This window comes from Macaca thibetana, chromosome 5 (genome assembly GCF_024542745.1).
Source record: "Macaca thibetana thibetana isolate TM-01 chromosome 5, ASM2454274v1, whole genome shotgun sequence".
Classification (NCBI taxonomy): domain Eukaryota; kingdom Metazoa; phylum Chordata; class Mammalia; order Primates; family Cercopithecidae; genus Macaca; species Macaca thibetana.
The window spans coordinates 20,370,764-20,384,335 of record NC_065582.1 but is presented as its reverse complement, the minus strand read 5'-3'; the positions used below and the strand labels follow the sequence as shown (position 1 = coordinate 20,384,335).

General features: G+C 37.2%; 2 protein-coding genes across 11 annotated transcripts in view; one reads left to right on the top strand and one right to left on the bottom strand.

Moving 5' to 3' along the window:
• The window catches only part of NEK1 (NIMA related kinase 1), a 221,442-nt gene extending 210,504 nt beyond the window's left edge, over window positions 1-10,938 (bottom strand). For 5 of the 10 annotated variants that reach the window (XM_050791719.1, XM_050791722.1, XM_050791724.1 and 2 more), the window contains exons 1-3: window positions 10,358-10,456; window positions 1,185-1,349; window positions 668-764 (exon numbers count right to left, since the gene is read on the bottom strand). In XM_050791719.1, coding sequence (XP_050647676.1) covers window positions 668-764; window positions 1,185-1,301 — 214 coding nt within the window. In that variant the 5' untranslated portion in view covers window positions 1,302-1,349; window positions 10,358-10,456. Of the gene's footprint in view, window positions 1-667; window positions 765-1,184; window positions 1,350-10,357; window positions 10,481-10,557 lie in introns of those variants that run through there. The other 5 variants (XM_050791721.1, XM_050791723.1, XM_050791725.1 and 2 more) reach the window with 3 other exon arrangements.
• CLCN3 (chloride voltage-gated channel 3) overlaps window positions 10,784-13,572 on the top strand; it is a 109,446-nt gene continuing 106,657 nt past the window's right edge. Inside the window, exon 1 of the mRNA XM_050791730.1 lies at window positions 10,784-10,869. The gene's annotated coding sequence lies outside the window, so the exon portion shown is untranslated. The remainder of the gene's footprint in view (window positions 10,870-13,572) is intronic.

The window sequence follows — 13,572 nt, the reverse complement described above, 5'->3', positions numbered from 1 at the left end:
ATAATAATGAGAATATTTGGATAGGACTTCAATAAACCACTTTGACCTGCCTTTAGAGAAGCTTTGACTTATCTTAATACCTGCATTATTAAATATAATGCATATAGTTCCAAAACAGTATTATAGCTATAATATTTTAAGAACTTGAGAAAACTTTCACTATTGTAATAGTGAGGTATAGAGGAGCATACTGAGTGAGAATACTTTGTAAAGATCAGAACATTTTCTCAGTGGCAGTGGTGGCAGCACTTACAGGAAGTTCAGTTCTAAAATATGTAAATTACTGTTCCTGCTCTGTCCAAATTCTTGCACTTACTGCATTGCTTCTTTTAAAGAAATCACTAGTAACAGCTAGTAGTAAATTATACAGGCATAGCTGAGAGGCTGAGGCACGAGAATCAGTTGAACCCGGGAGGCAGAGGTTGAAGTAAGCTGAGACCATGCCCCTACACTCCAGCCTGGGCCACTGAGCAAGACTCTGTCTCAATTAAAAAATAAAATAAAATAAATTATGCAGGCATGATAATCAGTATTGTCACTGAATCAAGCTGATATTCACATGCGTATGTTTTTAAGCGAAAATGATATCTTTTTCCCAAGAATGTATTCACAAAAAGATTTATTAACGTCTTAGGATTTTTTAACTCTCTCGCATAATTTATCTGACCTTCAAATGATTCTCTATACTGGACAATATTTGGATGCTTCATGTTTGCCAATACTGCAACTTCTCTCCTTGATTCTTCTCTTTCTTTACTGGACATCTTAAATGGGAGGAGAAAAGAAAATAGTAAATGAAACCATTAATAAACAACCTAAAAGTCCATCAATAGGCGAGTGGTTAAAATATAATAGTATCAATACAGTTCAATCAACAAAATACAGCAAGAAGTTAAAAAGAATGAGTTGAATCTGAAAGTAGAAACATTTTAAGATGTCCAAACTAGATTAGGTTACAGAACAGCAAGTACATTTTTCTAAACACATAAATATAAGCACATATCATAGAAAAAATCTGAAAGAATATATATAGGCTATTCTGATATTAGTGGGAATAAAGGAATCTTTTGCTTTTGGTTATCAATTACCCTTTTTTTTTTTTTTTTTTTTAAAGAAAATTTCTAGCAATGAGCTCTAATGTAACCAAACTATTACTCATGAAACCAAACTAAAAATATACTTACTCTTGAGATGTTAATTTCCTTGATAACATACTGTCTGCCATCTTCTGTAGATTTAACAAGAATGGCTTTTCCAAATGAACCTTCTCCAATCTTCTGTAGTCTAACATACTTCTCCATGATTCTTTTTCTAAGGCATCTTTACAGATATGCTAGACATTTAAAAAACTAACAAAAAAGATAAAGCATTTATAACATGAGAGATAAAACATTATAACAATTTCAATGTTTAATTCAAAATCTAATTCTTTAGTGATTTGCTAACATTTAAAAAAAGGATATTTAATATATTTACTAAAAGTTACACTTTATATACTGTACTAGTACAACCTAATTACATCTAAAAAGAGAAAAGAAAAAACAAACGGTGATATTTCAACTTTATAAGAAGGCTTTGGAAAGCCAAATACTGCATATACTTAACGTATAGAGAGAAAGGCAAACTTACATGAATTAATTAGTAGCATTACTTTATTTTCTCCAAAAAGAATGAAAGCCTAATAATACACTATTTCTTGAAGTTGTTTAACCAATCCCCTTTTATTCAACATTCATTTAAAATGTTTGCTATTATAGAACGATTTCAGATAGTTTTTGTACACATATTTTATTGTGTTTACGGTAAGGATTTTCTTAGGATAAATTCTGAATTCAAAGAATATGCCCATGTTACAGTATGGCTTTCAAACATATTAAGTGTCTTAACAGAAATGTCTACTAATATACATTCAGCCAGTAATGCCTGCTACTAGGTACCCTTATTAACACTGGTTATTACTATTTTTTGTATTCAGGGAGATGTTTACTGTAACGTCATTTATAATAACAAAACACTGATTATTATTTATTAAAATCTTTGAGCAGCAATAACAGGTAATAGTTAAAGAACACTAAAACTTTTAGAGTCAGAGAGCTTAGGTTTAAATCTTAGCTTTATCACTTTTTGTTATGTAAACTTATGTAAGTTACTTATCTTTATGTGCTCAGTTTGGTCATACGTAAAATGTGAATAACCATAGTACATATTTACAGAACTGGTAGAAGAATTAGTTAATTTAAGAATGTACTGAAAACAGCACTTGGCACATGTGAGCACTGTGTCACTATCTGTTATTGTTGTTACTCCTTACATCTAATGGGGAAAACGGTGTTTCATTTTTAATTTCTTTTGCTTACCAGTAAATTTGAAAAACTCTTCCACATTTATTGAACATTTTTTTCTTTTTCTTTTTCTTTCTTTCTTTTTTTTAAGACAGAGTCTTACTCTGTCACCCAGGCTGGAGTGCAGTGGCGTCATCTCGGCTCACTGCAACCTCTGCCTTCCAGGTTCCAGTGATTCTAGGATTACAGGTGTGTGCCACCACATCCAGCTAATTTTTGTATTTTTAGTAGAGATGGGGTTTCGCCATGTTGGCCAGGCTGGTCTTGAACTCCTGACCTGACCTGCTCACCTCAGCCTCCCAAAGTGCTGGGATTAGAGGTGTGAGCCACAATGCCTGGCCACATTTATTGAACATTTCTATTTTCTTCTCTTTTGAACTATTTATCCATGTTCTTTAATCATTTTATATTGGGTTAGTCTTTAATTTGTAAAAACTCCTTATGTGATGAAGCTCTTATCTGTCATAAATGATTTTCCCTTATATCCTATTTGCCTTTAGTTAAATATAAGATATTATTTTGATATAAACAAACGTATTAATCTTTTCTTTATATTTCTACTTTCAGTATCATACTTAGGCCCTTACCATACCAAAATAATCGATTAAGGTCATTAGTATCTTTAGGAATAGTAATTTAAAGAGAGTGGTAGTTTCAGGAGAAGCCAGAATACAATAAGCTAGGTAGTGAAGGCTGAAAAAAGTGTGAGAAAGAGTCATTTGTGTGTGGTACAATAACGTGTACCACCTACTGGCAATATCACCCTTATTGTAGACATACATGAATTTACTATGCTAATCTGAAACTAATAAACATTTAATTCACCTAGCTTGCTCTTTTTTATTTCCATTCATAGCAGGCTTCCAATGTGTGATTCCTTTCTAGGAGAAAATAAGCTTGTCGTGAAACTCTTTTTAAATTTCTGTGGCAGTTTACCATATTTCTCATTGTAAATTTAAAAATCCCATGTTCTCATCTCATCCATCAATGCTAAATTTGTTTTTATTTTGCCTCTAAAAAATGATCCAATCTCCTTAAATGACAAACATCATATTCTGTGCCTGTAAGACCAGACCACAGGCCAGAACTCAGCCTGTGGTAGCACTGATGAGATAATTATGCCTCATGAAATTTTGTGAGAAAGAGCCTTTCTCTACCTTAGAAAACAAGAATGCCTTTAGCAATTTTAGAGAAACAAGAAAAAAACCACTATTATAGCATTTTAGCATCAGTGAGTTAAAGAATAGTTGTTCCAAATACATTTTCAAGTCCGAGTTGTGTTAACTGGCACAATATAATGGCTCTCTGGGCACCGGCCACAATTTAATGATTTCTCCAGAACATGAATGTTTAATATATTACATTACTATGCTACTTAGGAAAAAAATCAAGATAAACTCATCTTAGTAATCTAAATTTCATAAATTAAATTAAATAATAGCCATATAATGAGATTATTTCACAACCACCATTATTCTGTGACTTTTTGCCAAGAGAGGGAAAACAAAATTAGTCAATTTGGCCATTCCTTAAAATTTAGTTGCCAATTCCTTTCTAGGGACCACACTAACAAGATGGAAGCTCCAAAAGTCCCCAGTGTTGCATTCTACTGCCAACAACATTACTGAACATTGTAGTTCTAACTCTATGAAGAAGACCTACTGACCCTGTTAGTGAAGAAAGATGACTCTAATTGCCATCAAATATGTCAAATGCAGGCACTTTTCTGAACAACAAAAGACTTGTGGTAGATGACTTTCAGGAAAACAGACAAACTCTCCTTTCTTTGTAACGTCAGTGTACATTAAAGGAAGTAAAAGGGAAAGCATGAAAAAATAGATTACTTTCAGCATCTTACAATATATTTAACTGAGCTACTTCCTAGTTGTGAGACTTCTCAACTGAATTATAATTCCATAAAATTTTTCATACCAAATGAAATAGAAGACAGTAACACATTGTACTATAGCCTTCCACAAAATCATAACTTATAACTGAAGGAACATAAGAATCCTGTTGACTTCAGTATTGTAACAAACTCATATTAATGTTTGCCTTTTCTACCACTCAGTTTCCAACATCACATTACAACCACAATACCAACTTTACCCACTCTATAGTGTTCTTAAGGTCTCTAATAATTACATGAATTCAATCTCTATAGTACATATCTGATCTTGAAGATAAGCAACAAGGAAAAAATCAGAGATTTTTTTGACATTTGAGCTTTCCAAAGAGTTATGTCATATAATAAAGCAATGAATTCAGAATCAAGAGACAAGACGAGCTACATAATCAAAAACTAACCATCTGCCTTTTTGTGGACTTCAGTTTCTTTATCTAGAAACATGAAAGATTTAAATGTAAGGCCATTTTATAGACCTTGCCAACTCGACTAGTCTATGACTCAAGGAGAAGAAAATTAAAAAGTCAGAAAATAGGAAATGTCAACACTGTTTAGAATTATACTCTTCGCCTCAAACAGTAAGAGTGATGGGGAAAGCCATTCCATCAAAAAATTAAAAGAAGTCTTACTAATTTCTTTAGCCTAATTCTTTAAAAAGTAAAAATAAATAAACTGCAATCTACAGTTAAGCATACTAGATTGACCATACATATCTACCTCTACTACTTCTCCGAACCTAACGAACATGACTTTAAAGGAATTACCAAAAAGGCAGAACAGAAGAGAAGGCAACAGCAATACAGTTCTGGAAACTGGCAAACACAAAAGAACACGCAGCAACTGACTTAGGAGGCTAGAGAAAAGCTGTACCTTAAGCCAGCAGCGGGAAATAATTCAGAAACAAGTCAATTCCTACCACAAACTAGCTCAATAATTGGAAGTACTGGGGCGTCTAAGAGTGAGGATAATATTAGGACTCAAACAGGATAGTTAAGAGCTTGTGTAAAAAGTGTCAGACAGTTGGCCTCCTCTACCTCTCCCAGTCAGATAAGTACTCCTCTCCCATCTTGAAAGAAGACCACAGATATCTCTAGATTGGGTATACCAGGCACAACTAAGAATGCAAATACCATCTATGATCTAGGAGATTAAGTGAAAGTCTACATAATAAACAGTGAGACTCTGTTTCAACCAAGATGGTGTCCTTAGTATCAGATCACCCCACCTTCAAAAACAATTTAAAACTTGAATAAAATATATAAAGAAACAGCAATGCATTGAGGGGCTATAATCACTGAAAGGTGGGAACATACTAGTGGGTTCTACATTCATCTCATCCTTTTCCCTGGAGAGTCTCCAAACTGTGCTATAGTACAATGGAGCTCAAGTACAAAGCAGCAGTCTTGCTGAGGAGAGAAAGCAGTCAGAGTTCAGGGCTACCAGAATCCTGGAGAAGACGAGAAAGAATAGAAGGAGTCCAAAAATCTACAGTAAGTTCTGCTCCTGTTTTTCTGTTCTTAAGCTGTGCATACATGGAGGAGGACTTAAACAGTCTCATCCTAACAAAGCCTAAAAGCAACCATGGATAAAACCAAAGTTATTCATTAATACTTCATCAGACTGCCAAAACAAAACAAACAATGTTTACAAGATACATGTTTCAGAGCCTCTAAGACTTTTCATTCACAATGTCTAGTATCTCATCAAAAAATAATGATGCACATTTATTAAAAAAAAACAGACATAGACTCGCAAATGACTTAAATATGAAGTTACCAATAGAGGACTTGAAAGTAACCATGATTAATGAATATGTCTAAGAAAATAAGATAAAAAGATGGATAAAACAGATAAAAGATGGAGAATTTCAACAAAGAATTAAAATTTATTTAATTTTTAATTTTTTATCTTTTTTGAGATGGAGTCTCGCACTGTCGCCCAGGCTGGAGTGCAGTGGTGTGTTGTCTGCTCACTGCAAGCTCCGCCTCCTGGGTTCACGCCATTCTCCTGCCTCAGTCTCCCGAGTAGCTGGGACTTCAGGTGCCCGTCACCACACCTGGCTAATTTTTTTGTATTTTTGGTAAAGACCGCGTTTCCCTGTGTTAGCCAGGATGGTCACGATCTTCTGACCTCGTGATCCGCCCGCCTCAGCCTCTCAAAGCGCTGGGATGACAGACGTGAGCCACCACGCCCAGCCTTAAAATTTATTTTTAAAAAGCGGACATTCTAAAACCAAAATATAAAATATCTGAAATTAAGAACTCATTCATGGATTTATGGCAGACAGGACACAGAAGGCAGGATTAGTAACTTATAAAATGAACCAACAGAAAATACCCAACAAAAAAACTGACAGAAAAATATTAAAAAACAACAACACCACACCGGGATGGCGGGGGCGCTGGTGGAGAAAGAAATATATAGGAAGACTCAATATCATAAAGATTTTCATTCCTAATCTCTATAGTTAATGCTGTCCTAATAAAAACATAAGCTTTGGGGCTTTCCCATGTGGGGAAAAAAAAGTTAATTTATTTCCTCATTTTACACCAACCTAAATTCTAGATGCTAAAATACTGAAATGTAAGAAATAAAAGCATAATAGTAATAAAATAAAACATGGAAGAATGACTTCTCTCTTAAGAGTGGGTAGCTTAAGCACAACACAAAATCAAAAAGCTTTGAGGGATTAGTATGACTAGACCAATATTTTAGCTATTACAAAGATGCCACTTTTCTAACAAAAAGCTTGTACGTATTTATAGGACCAAAAAACGCAACAATCCAACAGAAAAGTGGACAAAGAATACGAAGTTAAATGTTAACACCAAGAATGAAAACAAATTATGTTAAAATGTGCCACGATACCAAATCTCCTGTAAAACGATATACAATTTTGGGTGGGCATGGTGGCTCATGCTTGTAATCCCAGCACTTTGGGAGGCTGAGGGAGGTGGATCTCCTGAGGTCAGGAGTTTGATGTCAGGCTGGCCAACATGGTAAGGTCACCATCTCTACCAAGAATACAAAAAATTAGCTGGGCGTGATGGCACGCGCCTGCACTCCCAGCTACACAGGAGGCTGACACAGGAGAATCGCTTGAACCTGGGAGGCAGAGGTTGCAGTGAGCTGAGATCAGGCCACTGCACTCCAGCCTGGGCAACAGAGCGAGACTCCCTCTCAAAAAAAAAAAAAAAAAAAGAAGAAGAAGAATTTTAAAGTACAAGGGGTAAGTTTTATGTTATGTATATTTAACCACAATTTTTTTTTTTTAAAGTACAAGAGACAGCATGTTTCATCAATTAGAATGGCAAAATTCACAGCTGATTATTGTACCATACTGTGGAGGGATAGAAAGAAACAATATGGTCGGAGTATAAATTGGTACAAGCACTAAGGAAAATAATTTGGCAATATCTACCAAAATTACAAGGGTACAGAAACTTTGATCCGGTGATTCAATTTCTAGGAATTTACCCTATAAATATTTCCAAATGTAGGAAAACAAAGTATACACAAAGTTATCCTCTGCAGCACTGTTTCTAACAGGGCAAAATGTAACCATCCACAAACAGTCAACACAGCAACTTTTATACTGATATAATTTCTCAATACACCGTTAGATTTTTAGGGATCAGAATAATAAATATGGCATGCTATCATTTGTTTGGCAAGCATATATTTATGCTTACAGTTACTCATATATGTGTATAAATATATACACACATGCACCCCTGGCTTGCATAAGTAATAACTATGGAGAGATACACAATAAACTAGTAATACTGCCTACAGAGAAGGCAACTGAGTAGTTGAGAAGATTTTTTAATCTTTTGTACTTTCTGAATTTTGAACCATACAAAGGTATTATCTATTCAAAACAATAAATATTAAAAACAATAATATCTGATAGAAATAGTAAGAATACTGGCTAAATAAATTTCTCCAATTAAAATCCTTCAACAATTCCCCATCTCCAAACTCCTCACTTTTGACAAAGTTTTTCTATGGCATCATACTTCTTTTCAAGTATATGAACTATGCCCCAGAAAAAAGTACCTCAGCCTCTAGTCAAATTAGACAGCTTTCCTCACATTTTACTAAGAATTTCTTTTCTTTTCTTTTCTTTTTTCTTTTTTTTTTTTTTTTTTTTGAGACAGAGTCTTGCTCTGTTGCTGAGGCTGGAGTGCAATGGTGCCATCTCGGCCTCCCAGGTTCAAGTGATTCTCCTGCCTCAGCCTCCCAAGTAGCTGGGATTACAGGAGTGTGACACCATACCCAGCTAATTTTTGTATTTTTAGTAGAGACTGGGTTTTGCCATATTGGTCAGGTTGGTCTCGCACTCGTAAACTCAAGTGATCCACCTGCCTCGGCCTCCCAAAATGCTGGGAGTACAAGTGTGAGCCACGGTGTCCGACCCAGAATTTTTTTTTGTTTTTGAGAGAAGCCTCGCTACGTCACCCAGGCTGGAGTGCAGTGGCACTATCTCGGCTCACTGCAACCCCTGCCTCCCGGGTTCAAGCAACTCTCCTGCCTTAGCCTCCCAAGTAGCTGGGATTACAGGCACGCGCCACCATGCAGGGCTAATTTTTTGTATTTTTGGTAGATACGGGGTTTCACCAGGTTGGCCAGGCTTGTCTCAAACTCCCAACCTCAAGTGACCCGCCCACTGTGGCCTCCCAAAGTGCTGGGATTACAGGCATGAGCCACCACACCCAGCCACTAAGAACTTCTTTAAAGCCACAAATAAGCAATTTTTGACATAATAAAATTTTGTGAGCCACACATAAAAAATTTTAGAGTATATGAATGGAAAAATTCAACTTCGATCAATCTGGAACACATACTTAGGTTAAGCATTAAGCTCTCATCAGGTGTTTCAGATTTTCTATAGACAGGCTGTCTTGAAGAGAAACATTGGTAAAGGCATGGCAGCAGGTTTCAAGAAGTCTTTTGGAGCTGTCCGCAGCTACAAGCCATACATACATACAGTTCTATCTGAGCAATAAACACCATTTTGAATAGGGGGAGGGGGTCAATTTATCTTCTCAGGGAAAGAAGCTCTTTATTTTCCTTTATTCGAAAAAGCAGAATGTAAAAATGGAATTTCTATTAGACTTTTTTCAAAATATTTTTTCTTCTCTGTAAGTCTACTCAGACAATATTCAACAGATTTAGTAGTGCAAACTACCAACAGGTAAATAAAGAATTTACATTTGTGAAAAGGAGTCATGTTCATGACTTAAGATTAGAAGGCAGGACATTAGACAGAGCAAAATTTACTTGGAATACAATGTCAAAGTATTATTCACACGACCTCAAAAGAACTCCTGTGGTCAAGTCTGACAACCTTTGTTAAATTCCTGACAGTGACTTTTACTGTGAAAAAACCTGTTTTCCCACAAAATAGGCTCCTTACATTTCACCTAGAACAATGGCAATTTTAAGTGAAACAGACCTGTAGAACCTCTAATACCAGACAAACCTACACTAGAAACAAGGAGTTACTTCTCTCCAAATGTGGCTCCCGTCCATCAGCTCTACAATACTGCTGCATCGTAAGAAAAGGTCATTAACTTAGATTGGATGCTACTTTTAATCCTTCATAAACATTTCTAATGAAACTTACCAAGGCAATAAAAAATATTTCTGCTTCTTAAAGCAGATCTTAAAGAGCAAAAAATAGGCCTGCATAAAAAGTTATGATAAACTCTTAAAGTAGTAGGACTATTAATGCCTTACATATGGAAACTGTGTCAAATCATGGAAACGGAAATCTAAGATTACAGGGTAACCAGCTAACTACTACTCATACTCGCTTCCTAACTGGACACAACATAAGCAATGTAAACGCTTGCTTACCCATACTAAGATTCCTATTATTTTAATCCCATTACCGCTCTAGTTTTTAAAAATACCGTAATGTCCAAGAACCGCTTTGGAATACAGTGTGTCTTAGAGAATTAACATTTAAATGAGATTAAGGTATTTTCCCTGCAAATACTTAAGGTATCTGTGTAATCTCAATATAAGCTGGTCTACGCACATCTCATTTCCAGGATGATTTTTACCATTTTGCGTGTCATTGCTTCCCCCAAGTGGAACTCACCTCAGTGACACAGGACGTTAGTAGAAATAACGGTGATGACTAATAAGCGTCAGTCTAGGTGTGGCAGTCTTCCTATGGGGCTAATAAAGCAGAGGTACCATCCCGCATTTTGAAAATGACATCCTGAAAGAGAAACCAAGTCTGTCTAACCGCAGCAGCTCACAGTCCAGACTGAAAGGGAGCACTGAGACCCTCCACACCTGACACTCGCCTTCAGTTGACACCACGGGTTTGACTCCGTCCTGCCTCGGGCGACGCCCGTAAGACAGGTCAACACTACCCCGACGAAACAAACAAACTGGTTTCTGAGCCCCGTGGAAACGGCGGGATGCAGCAGGGGGAGTGCCTCCGTCACCGCCTCTCCAACTTCACAGAGGTCGTTGCTAGTGGCCACGTCGGGGTGGGGACGGGCGGCATTCAGGACTGGGAAGCTACCTGACTGCCACGTGCTCCTGCCTCGCTACAGCGGCTCTAGATTCCGAGTTATGGGGACAACTGCTCGAGACGCCAGGGTAAGGACTCCGCAACCCACCGTCCCAAAACCCTAGAGCGAATGCAGACGAAGGGGGAGCGGCCGGCGCGTCACCGGCGCTGGCGTGTGACGTCAGCGCGCGGAAGGCGGCACGCAGCGGAGGCGGCTGGGAAGCAGCAGCGAGGCTGGGCTAGAACAGTGGGGTCGGGTAGGGTGCTGTGCGAAGGGGCGAGCGGGGCGGGCTCTGCAGGCGGGAAGACAGAAAGGAGGAGACGTGAGAGACGAAAAGGATGGAGAGAGTTGTAAAGCTGTTAAGAGTCATGCAGAGATGCGGGAGAGAACTCACTAGTTGAAACCAATTTGGAATATAAAGCATATAAAATTTTCCCACACCTACTACACCGAGAAAGGGACTTTTATTTTACTTGAAAGCGCACTACTGAGGGATGCTACATTTTTAAGAGTAATATTGCTTTAAAAAGCAAGCCTTTTCCTATTATATCTTGGATGGTTGAAACAGAGGAATGTTTAAGTCTTGAGATATTTTTAAAAAGCTGTATGGGGTTTTTTACACCTTTAGATCTAATGTATGTATAAATTACTTGTCTGTATATCGAAGGGTTTGGTTTGGCAGGGTATAGCAGTCTAAGTACCTGTTTTCACTGCAGGACTGGCGAAGATAGGAAGAGATTCCCCTAAAACTATAATAAGGGATATCATCTGGTGTCATCCTGAGTGGCCCTACTCAGGGCAACTGTATTCCTACCAGGGACGTTGAAAGATTTTGGCGGCTTTGCCAGAAGATGGCGCTCAAGTCACCCAACCTGAAAAGCTGGAGAGTTTGCCTTGTTTTCTCTCTTCAATCTCCATACAGCTACAAAAGACTTATTTTCCTCATTCTTTCTACTTCTAGACTACACTCCTGTGGGCCCTCCCACCCCCCGTTAGTAGGAATTTTGATGTCTCAATGCACAATTGTAGTTCTACCCACATCCTTTTGTACATCAAAGTGAAGTGAAATGTTGCCCATTACTAATCTAAGCAAATTCTTTTTGCTGCTTACAGGAAGAATGGCTAGTCAGCTAACCTTCTTAGATAATTCTTTAGGCTCATGTCATAAACTATTGGTAGGACTATAAATTGCTACAGTCTTTCTAGAAGGTATGCTAGCAGTGTGCATATCCTTTGACTCAACAATTTAACTTCTGGGACAAGTGAGCAATGATTTATATACAAGGATAACCGTTATTAACTAGAAAAACTAGAAATAATGTAAATGTGTAACAATAAAGAATTGATTAAATTAAAATATATCCAAACAATGAAATACTCTAAAGCCATTTAAAAGAGTAATCAAGATCTACTTTATTGACATAGAAAGATACCATTGATACATTGATGAGTAGATAAAGCAGGTTACCTAAGAGGATTACTTGATGATTTCCCTTTCTGGTTTATATACCCCTGTACAATTGAATGGTTTTTTTTTTTTTTTTTATTTAAACAAGAGTGCTTTGGGACTTCTTTTTCTTTAAATATTTTATTGGACTTTTCTTTCCAACAAAAAAGTTTTTGCTTCTTGCAACAAGCCAATAACACAAGTACACAAAGACAAAGCCTACCATCTCCTTCCCAGAGCTCCCTTCTGTGCTGTCCTCCATGAAACCAATGTTAACAGTTAATTAATATCATCTACATTTTTGTCTAAGTTCCTAAAAACATAAGCATGCATTTTTATATTTTATGTATTAGATTTAGTCTTTTTTTTGTTTTTTTGGGTTTTTTTTGAGACAGGGTCTCATTCTGTTTCCCAGGCTGGAGTGCAGTGGCGCAATCTTAGCTTCCTGCAACTTCCACCTTCCAGGCTCAAGTGATTCTCCCACTTCAGCCTCCTGAGCAGCTGGGACCATGGGTGCGTGCCACCACAGCTGGCTAATTTCGGTATTTTTTTGTAGAGGTAGGGTTTTGCCATGTTGACCAGGCTTCTTGTGTGTGTGTTTTTGTAGAGATGGGTTTCACCATGTTGCCCAGGCTGGTTTTGAACTCCTGAGCTCAAGTAATCTGCCTGCTTTGGCCTCCCAAAGTGCTGGCATTAAAGGCATGGGCCACTGTGCCTAGCCGGGACTATAGTATACACATTATTTTGCAACGTACATTTTTAAATAGTATCACATGAACATCTATGCGGATATCAACTAATTCTTGTGAATGATATTGATATTTCATGATATGGCTATACCAAAATCTACTCCATTCAGTAGACATGTTGTTTCCAATGGTATAGTTACTTCTGTGGGATAGATTTCTAAAAGTAGGTTTGCTGGGTCAAAATGTATGCATATTTTTTCACTTTAATACTCCTATGTCTTGGTTATGGAAATTTCTTAACTCCTTATGAATAGTGGTAGTACAATATATTAAATGGAAGGGGACTAGCAGTATGCCTAAGCTATTCTACTAGAGATTTTTCAGAAATATAGTCTGCCATGCATTCACAATTAAACACTAAATGTTAGCTGATGGGAAAAAACATATTCAAGGAATGGATATTGTTATTCCTTCCTTCTAAAAAGCAGGCAGCAAGGTGAAACAAAATAGAGAATAACAAATTAGAGCAAATGGTTGGTATAGAACTACACTATTTTCCCTTTGTGAAATTGTTATGTAAGGCCGGGCGCGGTGGCTCAAGCCTGTAATCCCAGCACTTTGGGAGGCCGAGACGGGCGGATCACGAGGTCAGGAG